The 12,960-nt window shown below is 49.5% G+C and overlaps 1 protein-coding gene across 1 annotated transcript in view; it reads right to left on the bottom strand.

The window, feature by feature from the left end:
* BCR (BCR activator of RhoGEF and GTPase) overlaps positions 1-12,960 on the bottom strand; it is a 99,535-nt gene that overhangs the window by 47,775 nt on the left and 38,800 nt on the right. Inside the window, exons 2-5 of the mRNA XM_083589734.1 lie at positions 12,544-12,728; positions 5,776-5,880; positions 4,765-4,950; positions 252-359 (exon numbers count right to left, since the gene is read on the bottom strand). Coding sequence (XP_083445860.1) covers positions 252-359; positions 4,765-4,950; positions 5,776-5,880; positions 12,544-12,728 — 584 coding nt within the window. The remainder of the gene's footprint in view (positions 1-251; positions 360-4,764; positions 4,951-5,775; positions 5,881-12,543; positions 12,729-12,960) is intronic.

Here is a 12,960-nt window from a genome sequence, read left to right as displayed (position 1 = left end):
GTGGCCTCAAGACAAGAACCTTGAGAGGTCTTGGGTCGCATTAAGGGCCGCAGCACGTGAGATGGGCAGAACTGACAAGACTGGAAGCTTCTCCTGTGCAAGCCGCCCACTGAAATGATCAGGAGCTGAGAGAGAGAGGAAGAGAGCGCACCACCTTTGAAGGGCAAGTGCTGCAGGGACATCCCAAGGGCTCCATCTGAGCGCATTAGTCAGAATGAGTCGCTGCACGTGTCTGAACATCATAACGGTACCTCGGAGATTTCTGCGAACTGAGCGTTGGCCTGACAACACTTCTCTGCCGTCTCCATGGCAACCTCATAGTTATCCACGAAGGCCCGGTACACTCCCAGCTGGCTGGCCTGCAGAAAGCAAATGCAAAATGAAACAAACACCGGTGGGGTGGGGGGGAGGGGGGCTGCGGGAGAAAACGGCCGCTGGCTGCACAGGATTCCAAAGGAACAGAAGATGGTGAGCTGTCACAAAGCACAGAGGCGCCTCCCTCCCACATCAGCTACCAGAGAGGACTGGGAGGGGGTGCAAGGGGGTGGGGGTGGTCAGCTGCCTACCCACATCTGGATTAACCCAGTGACCCACCCCTGCTGTGGCCACTTTCTCTGCTGCATTCTGGCCAGTGGGTTAAACACTGTAGGGCCGTGTCAGCCCCTCTGCCAGTCAGAGATGATTCTGCTGTAGGGCAATACAAACAAGACTCACACCTATAGCAGAGATATCCCTGCCTCTCACTGCACAGTTACTGCAGATGTTCACACTGCCCCAAAACCAGCCGCATGCAGAGGCCCCTTTTTTAGCATAGAGAAAAGTGCAAGAGGGATGAATGCAAGAGCAAAGCACTGAACACAGAGCCTGGATCAGTTTTTAAGTTGCCCTTCCTCCTTTATTTGGAGAAGCCCAGCTGGTGAGAGAAAGTGCCCTGGACAAAATTCTTGGAGAGCTGCTTTTTGTTTTAATGGCTTGTTTTTGTTTCCTTCTCATCCCAAGCTCAGTGGAGAAATAGATGTGGACAAGTTAAAATAATTTTCAGTTCAAAAAATATATTCTACTTTTTATCCTGCCCAAGGAGTTGAGGATGTTGTACGTGCCATTCATTCACAACCCTCTTCGTTTTATCATCTCAACAGCCCTGCAAGGAAGCTCAGGCTCCCAAGTCACCCAGGGAGAACATTATGGTTGACAATTGAGGCAGGAGGAGGGCAAAACAAAGATGGAAGAAAGAGATGGCAGTTGGGGGGGGGGAGAGAGAGAGACAGAGACTGGGAAGAATTTCTCCATCCGTTTGGTGGTGCTGCAATAGCAGCAGACCCAGAAGCCTTGGAATAAGCCCCTCTTAATCACTGGGACTTAGCACTGATCTCGTTTGCTGACTTGTAAATAGCAGCCATAGTTCATGCCTGCTCAGGAAAAGGCTGGGCGAATCCCAAGCATGTCTGAACTCTCAAGTAAATGTAAACTCTGCGCTTGCTGCCCATTGCTCAGTGTGGAGAATTCACAGTGCAAAGAGCAAGCACCCATGGAGAAGGCACAGGAAAGCAAAGTGACTAATGTCATTTGTGCTCCACTGAGGGAGAAGGAGCTCATCTTCCAGCTTTTCATCCAGGGTACCTCCAAGCATCCTTTTCATTGGGCATTCGTAGAATCATAGAGTTGGAAGGGACCACAAGCATCATCTAATCCAACCACTTGGGATACAGGAATCTTTTTGCCCAATGTGGGGCTCAAGCCAACTACCCTGAGCTCTAACAACTGAGCTAGCAAGCATTGATTGTTTGTGCCCATGAAGGTATCAGGGTACAGTAGTTATAAGCAATCCCACTTTCAATACTGCTTGCACCTCTGCAATGGTTCTAGGCAGACATATTGCTTCATTTCCAAACAGTGCATGTTCAGCAACTTCAATCCAAAATCCTGCAGCTTTTTATGCCACAAATGTTCTGGTTTATTTTTCATTCCACTTTTATTGCGCTATCGTATGCCCCTCCGGACGACAATAGTTCAGTAACACAGAGGGGACACTGCAGAACTACTAAAACAGAATGATGTGGGGACAGCCCAGTATACATCCTCCACAAATGCACTGCTATTGTGTCAATGGCATGTTGCGAAAAATAAACCCAGCCTGGAGCAGCTCTCACTCCACAAATTCAAGTCCTCAGCTTCTGTTCTGCGCCAGGGAGAAAATGAACGTTCACTTTGGTTTTTGGTGTTCAGCTCCCTGACTGTATTCGGGGATTGTAATTCATGTTAAAGACACACACACACAGAGAAGACAATTATGGCTCATCTTCTCTTCCACTGCCCTATGGGTAGTAATGTTCATGAATGTAGACAGCTCTGAAGGGAGATTAGATGAATTCACGAAGGATTAGACTAACAATTGCTACTTATCAGGATGGCTGTAGACGACCCTCCAGTGTCAGGGGCAGTACACCTCTGAAAACCAGTTGCTGAGCAGCACAAGTGTTGCTGCTGCACTCAGCTCCTGCTTGCAAGGCATCTGGGTTGGCCTCTGTGAGAACAGAACGTTGATGAGTCTTTGGCCTTATCTAGCCGCAGGGTGGCGCTGTGGATGCGGGTGGCGCTGTGGGTTAAACCACAGAGCCTAGGACTTGCTGATCAGAAGGTCGGCGGTTCGAATCCCCGCGACAGGGTGAGCTCCCGTTGCTCTGTCCCTGCTCCTGCCAACCTAGCAGTTTGAAAGCACGTCAAAGTGCAAGTAGATAAATAGGTACCGCTCCGGTGGGAAGGTAAATGGAATTTCCCTGCGCTGCTCTGGTTCGCCAGAAGTGGTTTAGTCCTGCTGGCCACATGACCCGGAAGCTGTACGCCGGCTCCCTCGGCCAATAAAGTGAGATGAACGCCGCAACCCCAGAGTTGGCCACGACTGGACCTAATGGTCAGGGGTCCCTTTACTTTACTTTAGCCGCAGGGCTCTTCTGATATCCTTATGTTTTGCACACTAGTTGTGGCCGACAAAGCCTTGCTCCTCCTGCCTGGTCCCTGTTTCTTGGAGTGCAAGCCGGGCCCAGTCTCCCATTCCCCATGCAGACGACACATGGTAGTACTTGGATGACCCTACTGAGTTGCGCTCACCATTTCTACACACTGCAGAATTTCTCCTCTGGTCTGAAGAACCAGAGGCACCTCAAGAATGCGACATTTCCTTTCTTTAAAAGAGAACAAACTGGAAGAGGGGGCCCAAGTGCTCTCTTCCACAGCCAGAGAAGAGGTGTGACAGCAAGAAAGCAGGCATCCCTGGGGCTTACTGGCTGGGGAAAGAGCTCTTCCACAGTGGTGCCCCCCAAGAGGTATTTGGCCAAGGTCAGGGTACAAGGAACGCTCAGGATATCCAAGGGGAAAATATGTCTACCCCACAGTCTGCGGCTGAGGAGGCAGAAAAGCAAGGCTAGATCAAAGCCGGAAGGAGGAGTGCAGATGGAGAGAGAAAGAGAGCTGGGGGAGGGGGAGGGAAGCAGGGGGAGGGGTGGGGGAAGAACCTGGCAGCTCCCAGGGAAAGGAGAGACAGACAGTGCCCTTGCTTCCCTTTGCAAACATCTGAACCTCGTTTCTCCCTCTCCTCGCACTTCAAAGTGGGCTTGGCAACGCCCCAAGGCAGGACTGCAAAGGCTTTGGGTCCAACAAGATCAAAAACAAAAGCTGGTCCTGGGGAGGGAGGGGAGTGGGGGGGGGTCCCTGCTGTGTGCCTCTCCCTTCGTCAATTGACCACAGCCCAAATTATATGCAGGCAACATGGAAAAGAAAGTCCAGCTGCTGGGAGATGGTGCAGGGCAGCTCACTACGCCCAAGGCACAAGGACGTGGGGACGGCAAGACGGACACAATGCTGATATCTGAACGCTCAGCATTTGCTCCCAGTTCCAGTCAACAAAATGGCAGAGCTACAACAGGCCAATGGGGGAACCATTTCACCTTTTTCCCATGCAGATACAGCAAGAAAAATGCATTCCTGTGGGTTTCTCAGGGGCTATTGTAAAACCCAAGAAGGGACCCAACATCATATTCCACAGGAAACTGACAGTGGGAAGTACATGGGCTCCCAATTCCCATGAGCCTCAGCGTCATACAACTTTGTTGGCTGGGGCTGATGAGAACAGGACGTTGCCATACAGAATGAGACCACTGATCCATCTGGTAAGGTGTGGTCCACACTGACCGGCATGGGCTCGCTAGGCTTTCAGGCAGTGAGTCTTTCCCCAGCTTCACCAGGAGATGCTATTCAACATTGAACCTGGGACCTTCTATATGCTAAGCACATGCTCTTGTCATTGAACTGCAGTCCTCCCCATTTGGAGTTCAGTTTACTTGAAGGACACCAGGCTAAGGAAAGCTGCTTTTATCTCTGGCCTAAACACTTAATTGTTAGGTTGAAAAATGAACCAGAAAGCTCAAGGTGTGCAAACACACGCACACAAACATGCTCCAGGCCATGATGAAGGTCACAAAGGCATCTGCCAGGAGTTGCTGGAGTCCTGACAAAGCAAAACCAAGTCCAGCCAGAGGGCTATGCAACCCCTAACTTGCCAGACTATAGGCCTTCCATCCCACACAGCTGCTTCTCACTCATGGTTGCTCCTATTTGCCACCTTAGACACCAACTTCCCCCAATGTGCGCAAACCACAACACAGCTGGAGGGGAAAGCAGAGGCAACACCTGGGAGAGAGCAGGGGCTCCACAGGTCACGAGAGCATCAGCAAAGCATCTACGAGAGAAGCCCAGGCTTTGGCTCACCAGCTTCTGGAAGAGGTCCCCCACCCTCTGTTGGTGGCTCCACTGCTGCACCCGTGGGAAGAGCCCGTCATAGAAGTCCTTGTGGATCTCGTAGAGCTCAGGCACTTTGAAGAAGATGGTTTCGATCTGCTGACTGGTCAGCACAGGCTGTGAGGTGGTGGCAGCAGCTTTCAGAGGCTTCATGGGCTGGAAAACAGAGACCACCCTTCATGCAGGTGAAAAAACAAAGGCATCCACCAGCCGGAATGGCTGGGCTTCCTGTCTGATTGCGCCGGAATGTCCCCATTTGGACATGCTCCAAATCAGCCTTTCTCAACCTGGTCTCCAAATATTTTGGACCACAACACAGCCATGCTGGTTGGAAGTGAGGGGTGTTAAAATCCAAAACATCTCCAGGTTGAGGAAGGCTGTTCCAGATCTTTGTGAAAAAGTCCAATCCTATTTCGTTCTCCTGCCAACCTAGCAGTTCGAAAGCACACCAGTGCAAGTAGATAAATAGGTACCGCTCCGGCGGGAAGGTAAACAGCATTTCCATGCGCTGCTCTGGTTTGCCAGAAGTGGCTTAGTCATGCTGGCCACATGACCCGGAAGCTGTATGCCGGCTCCCTAGGCCAATAAAGCGAGATGACCGCCGCAACCCCAGAGTCGGTCACAACTGGACCTAATGGTCAGGGGTCCCTTTACCTTTACCTATTCCGTTCTCCCATGAAGCGTAAGACACGGTGGCCACTTCAGGAACCCTCTGCTCACAACCACCAAGCACAGTCTACTGGGGAATTCTGCTGAAGTCCCATTGAAATGAATAGGAACAGTTTACAAAAGCCTGACAATGTTCTTGCACAGCTTCCATTACTTTTAATGAAGGGGGGGGGGGGGCTGAACTGAAGAACTTCCCAGTCAGTTAGGATGAGGGAAATCCCTTTTGGCTATTCCACAAGTTCACAGTGTCTTCAGCCAGTTCTGGAAATAAAACCCACGCCTCCCCATCCACATGTTCCTGGGTGTTCTTACCAGCAACAGAGCTTCAAGGTGGCCTAAGTAGGTTTCCTCACTAGCCAGGATTCCAGACAGGACCCATTTCCTCATCTCCAAGCCCTTCTCCAAGTCTGGCTCGCTCTAGAGAAAGGAAAGACGCAAGAAAAACAATGGTAAGGCAGTGCAGAAGGCAGCTCTCTAAGCTGGATGTGGAATTGGGGATTAAGGGAGAATTTTTGTTAAGTCTGCATTTTAAGTGAAATGACTCAATTCCCACCTCCAATACCAAGGCGCATACCATAACACGTACTTATCCCTTTGCATTTCACATTTCCCAGTTCAAATGGCATATTAAAATGCATGCAGTGTTTAGAAATGCATACACAGAGGTGAAATACACTGTGACAAAATATGCATTTAGCTACACATTTTCATACTTCCTTTTAAATGCAGAAAATAGCAGGGACTTGTGAACGAGCCTCAGCGAAATTAACTCGGAATGAAAATAGGCAGATCCATCCAACCCTAGCTGTGATGCCTCAAAGACTCATAAATCTCATTCTGACAGGGGTGCTGCGGGGAAACTTGCCTGCACTAAAGCGGTGGCATGCAGGCAAAAAAAGGTCAGTTTGCTAACGTAGGGAGCACCAAGCATACCCCAAAACAGGAGATACATAAAGTGTGAAGGGGAGGTGGTGAAAGGAAGCAGGCTTTCACACCTTGATTTGAGTTAGCAGACTCCAGTGCTGCATACCTGGAGTACAGTTCTGAGACAGACAGACCCACCATCACTCAGATGTTGTGAAAAAATCAGAAATTGGGGGTGGGAATGGGGAAGAAGTATGAGATACAAACCAGCAGCATAAAAGGTTTATTCGCTAGCAGCTTAGCCATTCTACAGCTCTTTGGTGCGTGTTGCCCATTTGCAAGGAACAGCACCATATCCCCACTGGGCACTGCTGCTGTGCAAAGAGCACTCAAGTCCTCCAGCTGACAGGCACATCCTAGGATCTCTAAAGCAGGCCCCAAACATCTCGGAGGCCCGGATGCTCTTTGTACCGGCACACTCAACCCTTGGGGTTCAAGGAGCAATTTGTTCTCAGTTTTGCACAAAGGTGGTCATCAGCTCAACATCAACAGTGCAATCCACACATTACAGGAAGTTGCTTGGTTCTTTCACGTGCTTGGAGTGAAGTCACAGATGCAAATCTATCAGCAGTTTTACGGAAGCTGCTAAACTGGCACTGCAGTGGTCGCCAGTTGCTCACATGCTCTCTTTTGTGCAGCTCCACCCCTTTTCTTACTGCTCTTACCTTTGCCCCCACCTTCCCTCTTATGATTACTAACCTCCATGGTGAGCCCCTTCGTACCAATCCCTGCAGACACACTCCTTAGCAGAGGCAGGAGTCATCCAGCCCAAAACTTCAAGCCAGTGTACTTGCTTATTTTTCACTTCCAAAAAAATGCTGTGCTGCCCTTCAGTATAAATATCAGGGCTGTCTATACAACAGATCTCACAAGATAATAACAACAAATTACAAAGCAAGACAGCAGTTTTAAAAATACTAGCTGAACTGCATCTCCCAGCACTGTTGACTGACTGGGGTTCTCATGGTAAACGTCTCACACTTTGAACTGTGGTTGGAAACAGAGCAGGGAAGACATTTTAGAAATAGGTGGGAGCTGTTCCTCCGACAAAGTTATTAAATTTGTAAATCATCTGAGTGGTTAAAGAAGCCTGGGTGTCAAGGGTTTGTAAATGCCGGTGGCCCAAATTTTTCTGCTTGTCTACCAAAATACCGTATTTTTTGCTCTATAAGACTCACTTTTTCCCTCCAAAAAAGTAAGGGGAAACGTGTGTGTGTGTCTTATGGAGCAAATGCAGGCTCCACAGCTATCCCAGAAGCCAGAACAGCAAGAGGGATTGCTGCTTTCACTGCGCAGCGATCCCGCTTGCTGTTCTGGCTTCTGAGATTCAGAATATTTTTTTTCTTGTTTTCCTCCTCCAAAAACTAGGTGCATCTTGTGGTCTGGTGCGTCTTATAGAGCGAAAAATACGGTACTTTTGCAAGGAAGCCAGCAGTGTTGTAGTGAAGTTTCAAGTGCAGGAGCCCCTCGTGACAGCCCCCTCCCAAGCACCCCTGAAAAAAGATTCATAGAGTAATAGATGCATGCATGCAAGAGTTTAATTGGATCAACCGAAAGTCATTGATGAATGATCTGGCAAAGTGCGGTGATTATAGTTAATAAGCTGGAATTTGACTGGGGAGGCCTAGCTATGCATCAGCCATGACTATAATCCTCTGCATAATTTCTGGGGAGTGATCTCTGTTGGCCTCCCCTGCACTCTAGGTTCAGCTGGCAAAACACAGAGATTTCAACAAGTGTTCTTCAGCCAGATGAAACACGGCTTCTAAAAATGCAAGGAACTAGAATGTAAGAACGTAAGACAAGCCTGGTAGATCAGGCCAATGGCTCATCTAGTCCAACATCCTTGTTCTCACAGTGGCCAGCTTTATACCTGCAGGAAGCCTGCAAGCCGTAAATGAGCACCGCAACTGTTATCATTTAGGCTGCTGGCACAAGGGAGAGAAACATCCAGCCTCTATCTAGCTGATTATTGTCCTCATTCTCTGAAAGTCTCATCATCACTTCCTTCACTTTGAAAGAACAAGGAGGATCTATCAGTTACCCAGAAGGTGATGTAATTGCTCCTGATCTGGAAAGTCCAGGCGTTGTGCTCCCCCCCCCCCCAGTTCCTGCCCCACTATACCACAGGGAAGGAGCCAGGATGCTGCTGCAGAGTGTATTCAGTTGCGGCAGGCTGTGGATTCCGTGAAACGCAAAGATCAGAGAGAGTCAGCTCCATCCTGGAACCTGTTTTGAAAAGGCTTGAGGCCCTTCCCCTGTTTCGCTTCAATTAATAACAATGCGAGAGTAAGGAATTAAGGTCTGGAAACACAATGAATGAGCAATGCTGCACAGCGGGCCCCACTGGCACCTGCCTCCAGCAAGGGAAATGTTGTTTTCCAGTGGGTGTGTTAAAGAGGGAGCTGTAAAGAACAAGTATCTTCCCATGACTTTGTGGGAAGCAGCACAATGAACATTTTCAGAGCAGAGACTTCCAGTAAAAAAAGGAAGAGGGGGTGGGGGAGACACAGAGAGGCCAACGGGGGATGAAGAGCGGAGAGAGACAGAGAGATATTAATTAGGATCCTTATAACGTACATTATCTTCCGGGGCTTCTGTTTAATAAGCTGCTGGAGAAGGTTTCACTGCTTGAGTGGTGCTGAACAGGGAATGTTTTCTGCAGAACCAGCCGGCTGTGCTTCATGTGGAGAGAGGTGGAGGAGCAGGGAGAGAAGCCAACATTTATTTATAACCACCCAATGGTGTTCATGCCAACCTCTGCTCAGGAAGGGCTTGTACATTCAGGCAAAGCCATTAAAACAGCAGAGAACAAGCAGGAGGAAGAGGAGGAGGAGAGCGAGAGCGAGGGGGAAAGCCAACACCAGCCTCAAGCAGGTGATCTTGGGAGTCAAGCAAAAGGCAAGGTGGGGGATGCCAAGGACAACGCCAAGGACCTTGGGCATTGCTTGACGAAGCACTGGCTGGGCACTCCCTGCCCCCTCCCAGGCCATGCACCACAGGAGCCAAGACCCTGATCTGGAGCAGAAAGGAGCCTGGAAGGAGGAGATGTAGCCAGAGCTGGCCTCTGGAGGCTTGCCGTGGACCACAATCCCAGCCTACCCATTGCCCACCCCACCCCAAAAAATTATTTCCCTTTCCTTCTGGCCATTGCTGGGAGGACTGCTTGTAAGGGAAGAGGCATTCATCCCCAAGCCACAGCTGATGCTAAGCCCACCACATCAGAGAGGCTGCAGAACAATCCAGGGGTTCTCACCATAGGCAGGCCTAAACCAGGCCAGAGAGCTGCCCCAGAGGGCACAAAAAACTGTGCTTTCATAGCTGCCTTGCCATTACTTGTATATTTATTGTCATGTTATGGATAGCCAGCAACATGGTGGTGGTGTTCTCCAGATACTGGACTCCCAATATCAGCCCCAGTGGTCCGGTTGGCCAACAGTCCTAGGAGTTCAATAACATCAAATGCCTAGACAGCTCATTGGTTAGAGCATGGTGCTGATGATGCCAAGGTTGCAAGCTCGATCCCCATATGGGATGGCTGCATATTCCTGAATTGCAGGGGGTTAATTGATCCTCAGGGTCCCTTCCAACTCTACAATTCTATGATCTGGAGGGCACCATGTTGGCCACTCCTGCCCTATGGCACTTTACGCTGCCTTGAGCATTTTGAATGAGATATCATAGATCAATTGAGCTTTTCTTAATAAACTGGGATTCCTGAGGAGTAGCCAGGCTGGGCCACAAGTGCCTCCAATACTTCTCTCCATTGATGATGATGATGATACATAATAACACAGATTTATACACCACTTCCTAGCCAGGAGCTACCAAAGCAGTGTATACAATGAGAGCAAAAAAAAAGATAAAACTACAAAGACAGACTGAACAAACAAAAAACAAAAACTCCATTCCCACAGCTTTGCAGTTATCATACCATAAATGGACTGGGTCACACTTCAGGGAAAAGACTTCTTAAAAGAAAAAAGTTGGGAGTCAAAACAACATCACCAGACGGATGCAGTATTTCCCTCCTCTATCAGCAAAGAGTTAAAGCTTTTTGGGGAAGTGCCACAGGCACTCTCTGCTCCTCAATGCCAAACTGCCCAAGGCCAGAAGAGAAAGTATTTCTCAAACCAGTTTGGCCACCCTTTGATCCTACCCCTGATAGGATGTACCAACCAGCTGCTGACTAGGCAAGGCCACCTTTCTGGTGTCTACCAGCCAGGATATTATGTCAGAGCTGCTCGTAAAAGCTCCTCGGAAGAGCAAAGAGCTTCTCACACAGCCGCTGGCCAGGAGGAAGGGCCAGCTCCCGGCACAACTTTGATTCTAGAAATCAGCCCCGGTGGCACAGTCAGAAGCTACAACCACTGCCTCAGTGCAGAGGCATGTGACTTTAGAGCAGCCTTCCCCAAGCTGATGCCCTCCAAACACTTTGGGCTACATCTCCCATCAGCCCTAGCTAGCAAGGCCCATTGGATGCTGGTGCTAGCCCAAAATACCTGGAGGGCACCAGGCTGGGGAAAGCAGACATTGATGCTAGCAACCAGGCACGCTGCATTCTCCCCTCGCCCCCTCCTGCGGAAGCAGACTCTGGGGAAATTAAAAGGCCTTGCTTCTTGCTCCAGCTGCTACGGCTGAGGAATTGTAAAAGGAACCACAAAAAAAGATGAGTGACAGCGGATGGCTCTGGGAATTAAAAGCACGCGCAAAAGATGCCAAAAGCTCTCTGCAGTGGGAAAAAAGCAGGGGGGGAGAGAGACTGTTCACGTCCTTGTACAGTACTGCCTTGCTCCTTCCCCACAATCTTATGGCGAATACAAACCCTTTATTTACTGTATTTTTTGCTCTATAAGACTCACTTTTTCCCTCCTAAAAAGTAAAGGGAACTATGTGCGCGTCTTATGGAGCGAATGCAGGCTGCGCAGCTATCCCAGAAGCCAGAACAGCAAGAGGGATTGCTGCTTTCACTGCGCAGCGATCCCTCTTGCTGTTCCGGCTTCTGAGATGCAGAATATATTTTTTTTTGTTTTCCTCCTACAAAAACTAGGTGCGTCTTGTGGTCTGGTGCGTCTTATAGAGCGAAAAATACAGTATTTAGAGAGCAAACTCTTGAAAGGGAAGGCAAGGCAGTGCACACTCCAGGGATAACAGTGTCATTTTATACATTAGGAATGGTGATCTTGTGGCCCTTCAGATCTGGCCCTGATCACTGGCCAGGCTGGCTGAGGCTGCTGGGAGTTGTAGTCCACCAACGCCTGCACGGCCCAGGTTCACCACCCGTTATATATAAAATGAGAAAGCTTCTGTCATACTGGATGATTCATGTACTGACGATTGATGTACACACAGCAGGATCCCTGAACTACCAAGGAGTTAATTTCAGCTTAGTTTAACCCCTCCGCTGGAAGATGATCTTAAGTGGCAGCTTGGCAGGCAAAGGGCAGAGTTGGCTTCTGGAGAGGTCAGAGCATGTACATGTAGACTTGCAGGCCGACCCAGAAGAGGCCAAGGGCTGAGCATCATGGGTCAGATCTCAGGGGGCAGGAAGAAAGAAGGCAGCCAGACCTGCCTGGATGTGATAGTCCACACGTGGCAAATCGGTGCGGCAAAGGACTCACCCTTCCTGACAACTGCAGCTTTCATTTGGGAATGTAAGCAAGCCACAATCCCTTCCTTATCTCTATGACAATGAACCTGAACACAACGTCTGCGGAGATCTCTCATTGGCCAGAGAGGGCAACTGAAGTTGGGGTCCAGTATACCACAGAGCCTAGGACTTAAACAACAGAGCCTAGGACTTGCCAATCTGAAGGTCGGCGGTTCGAATCCCCGTGACAGGGTGAGCTCCTGTTGTTTGGTCCCAGCTCCTGCCAACCTAGCAGTTCGAAAGCACACCAGTTCCAGTAGACAAATAGGTACCGCTCCAGCAGGAAGGTAAACGGTGTTTCCGACTGGAAACGACTGGACCTAATGGTCAGGGGTCCCTTTACCTTTACTTTGGCCAGGTGGTGTGCAGACACACACTTCCAACTGACAAAACAATATTTTGTACGAAATAGGGGAGAAAACCCACTAGTACATAAATTGGGCAAATGAGAGAACCTGAATGGGTTTGCTCCTACAGTCCGCTCCAAGAGTCGAAAGGAGGCTTACTGATTTTGTGGATTCCAGAGACCCCGAGGAAATGGTGTCACGGCTGCCTCGGCTCTTGGAGCTGAGATGGGGAGAGGAGGAGGGCGAGTCGTCGATGTAGGGCATCATGTCATGGTGACGACGCTGCTCTTCGGCCCTGTCCACGTCATAGGCGTAGCCGGGCGGCATCCCGCTAAAAGACAAGTCTGCGAAGAAAAGCAAATAGTTATTATGAGTAGTGTCATTCATTCGGCGTACTAGTTACTTGCCACATAAGCTGCCTAAATAAACACATCATAAAGGTGGAATGAAGCTGCAGAAGGAAAACAGGAAAGGAATATTTTGCTCAGTGTAGTGCAGATGCCCTGGAAAAATGAGAGAACGGAAGTATGGCCAGTGTAGAAGCAGCCTCATCTTCAAAGCTGCTTTGCACTCAGG

Source organism: Podarcis filfolensis (genome assembly GCF_964270895.1).
Source record: "Podarcis filfolensis genome assembly, chromosome: 16".
In the NCBI taxonomy this organism is placed as follows: Eukaryota; Metazoa; Chordata; class Lepidosauria; order Squamata; family Lacertidae; genus Podarcis; species Podarcis filfolensis.
This window is presented reverse-complemented; position numbering and strand designations above follow the sequence as displayed.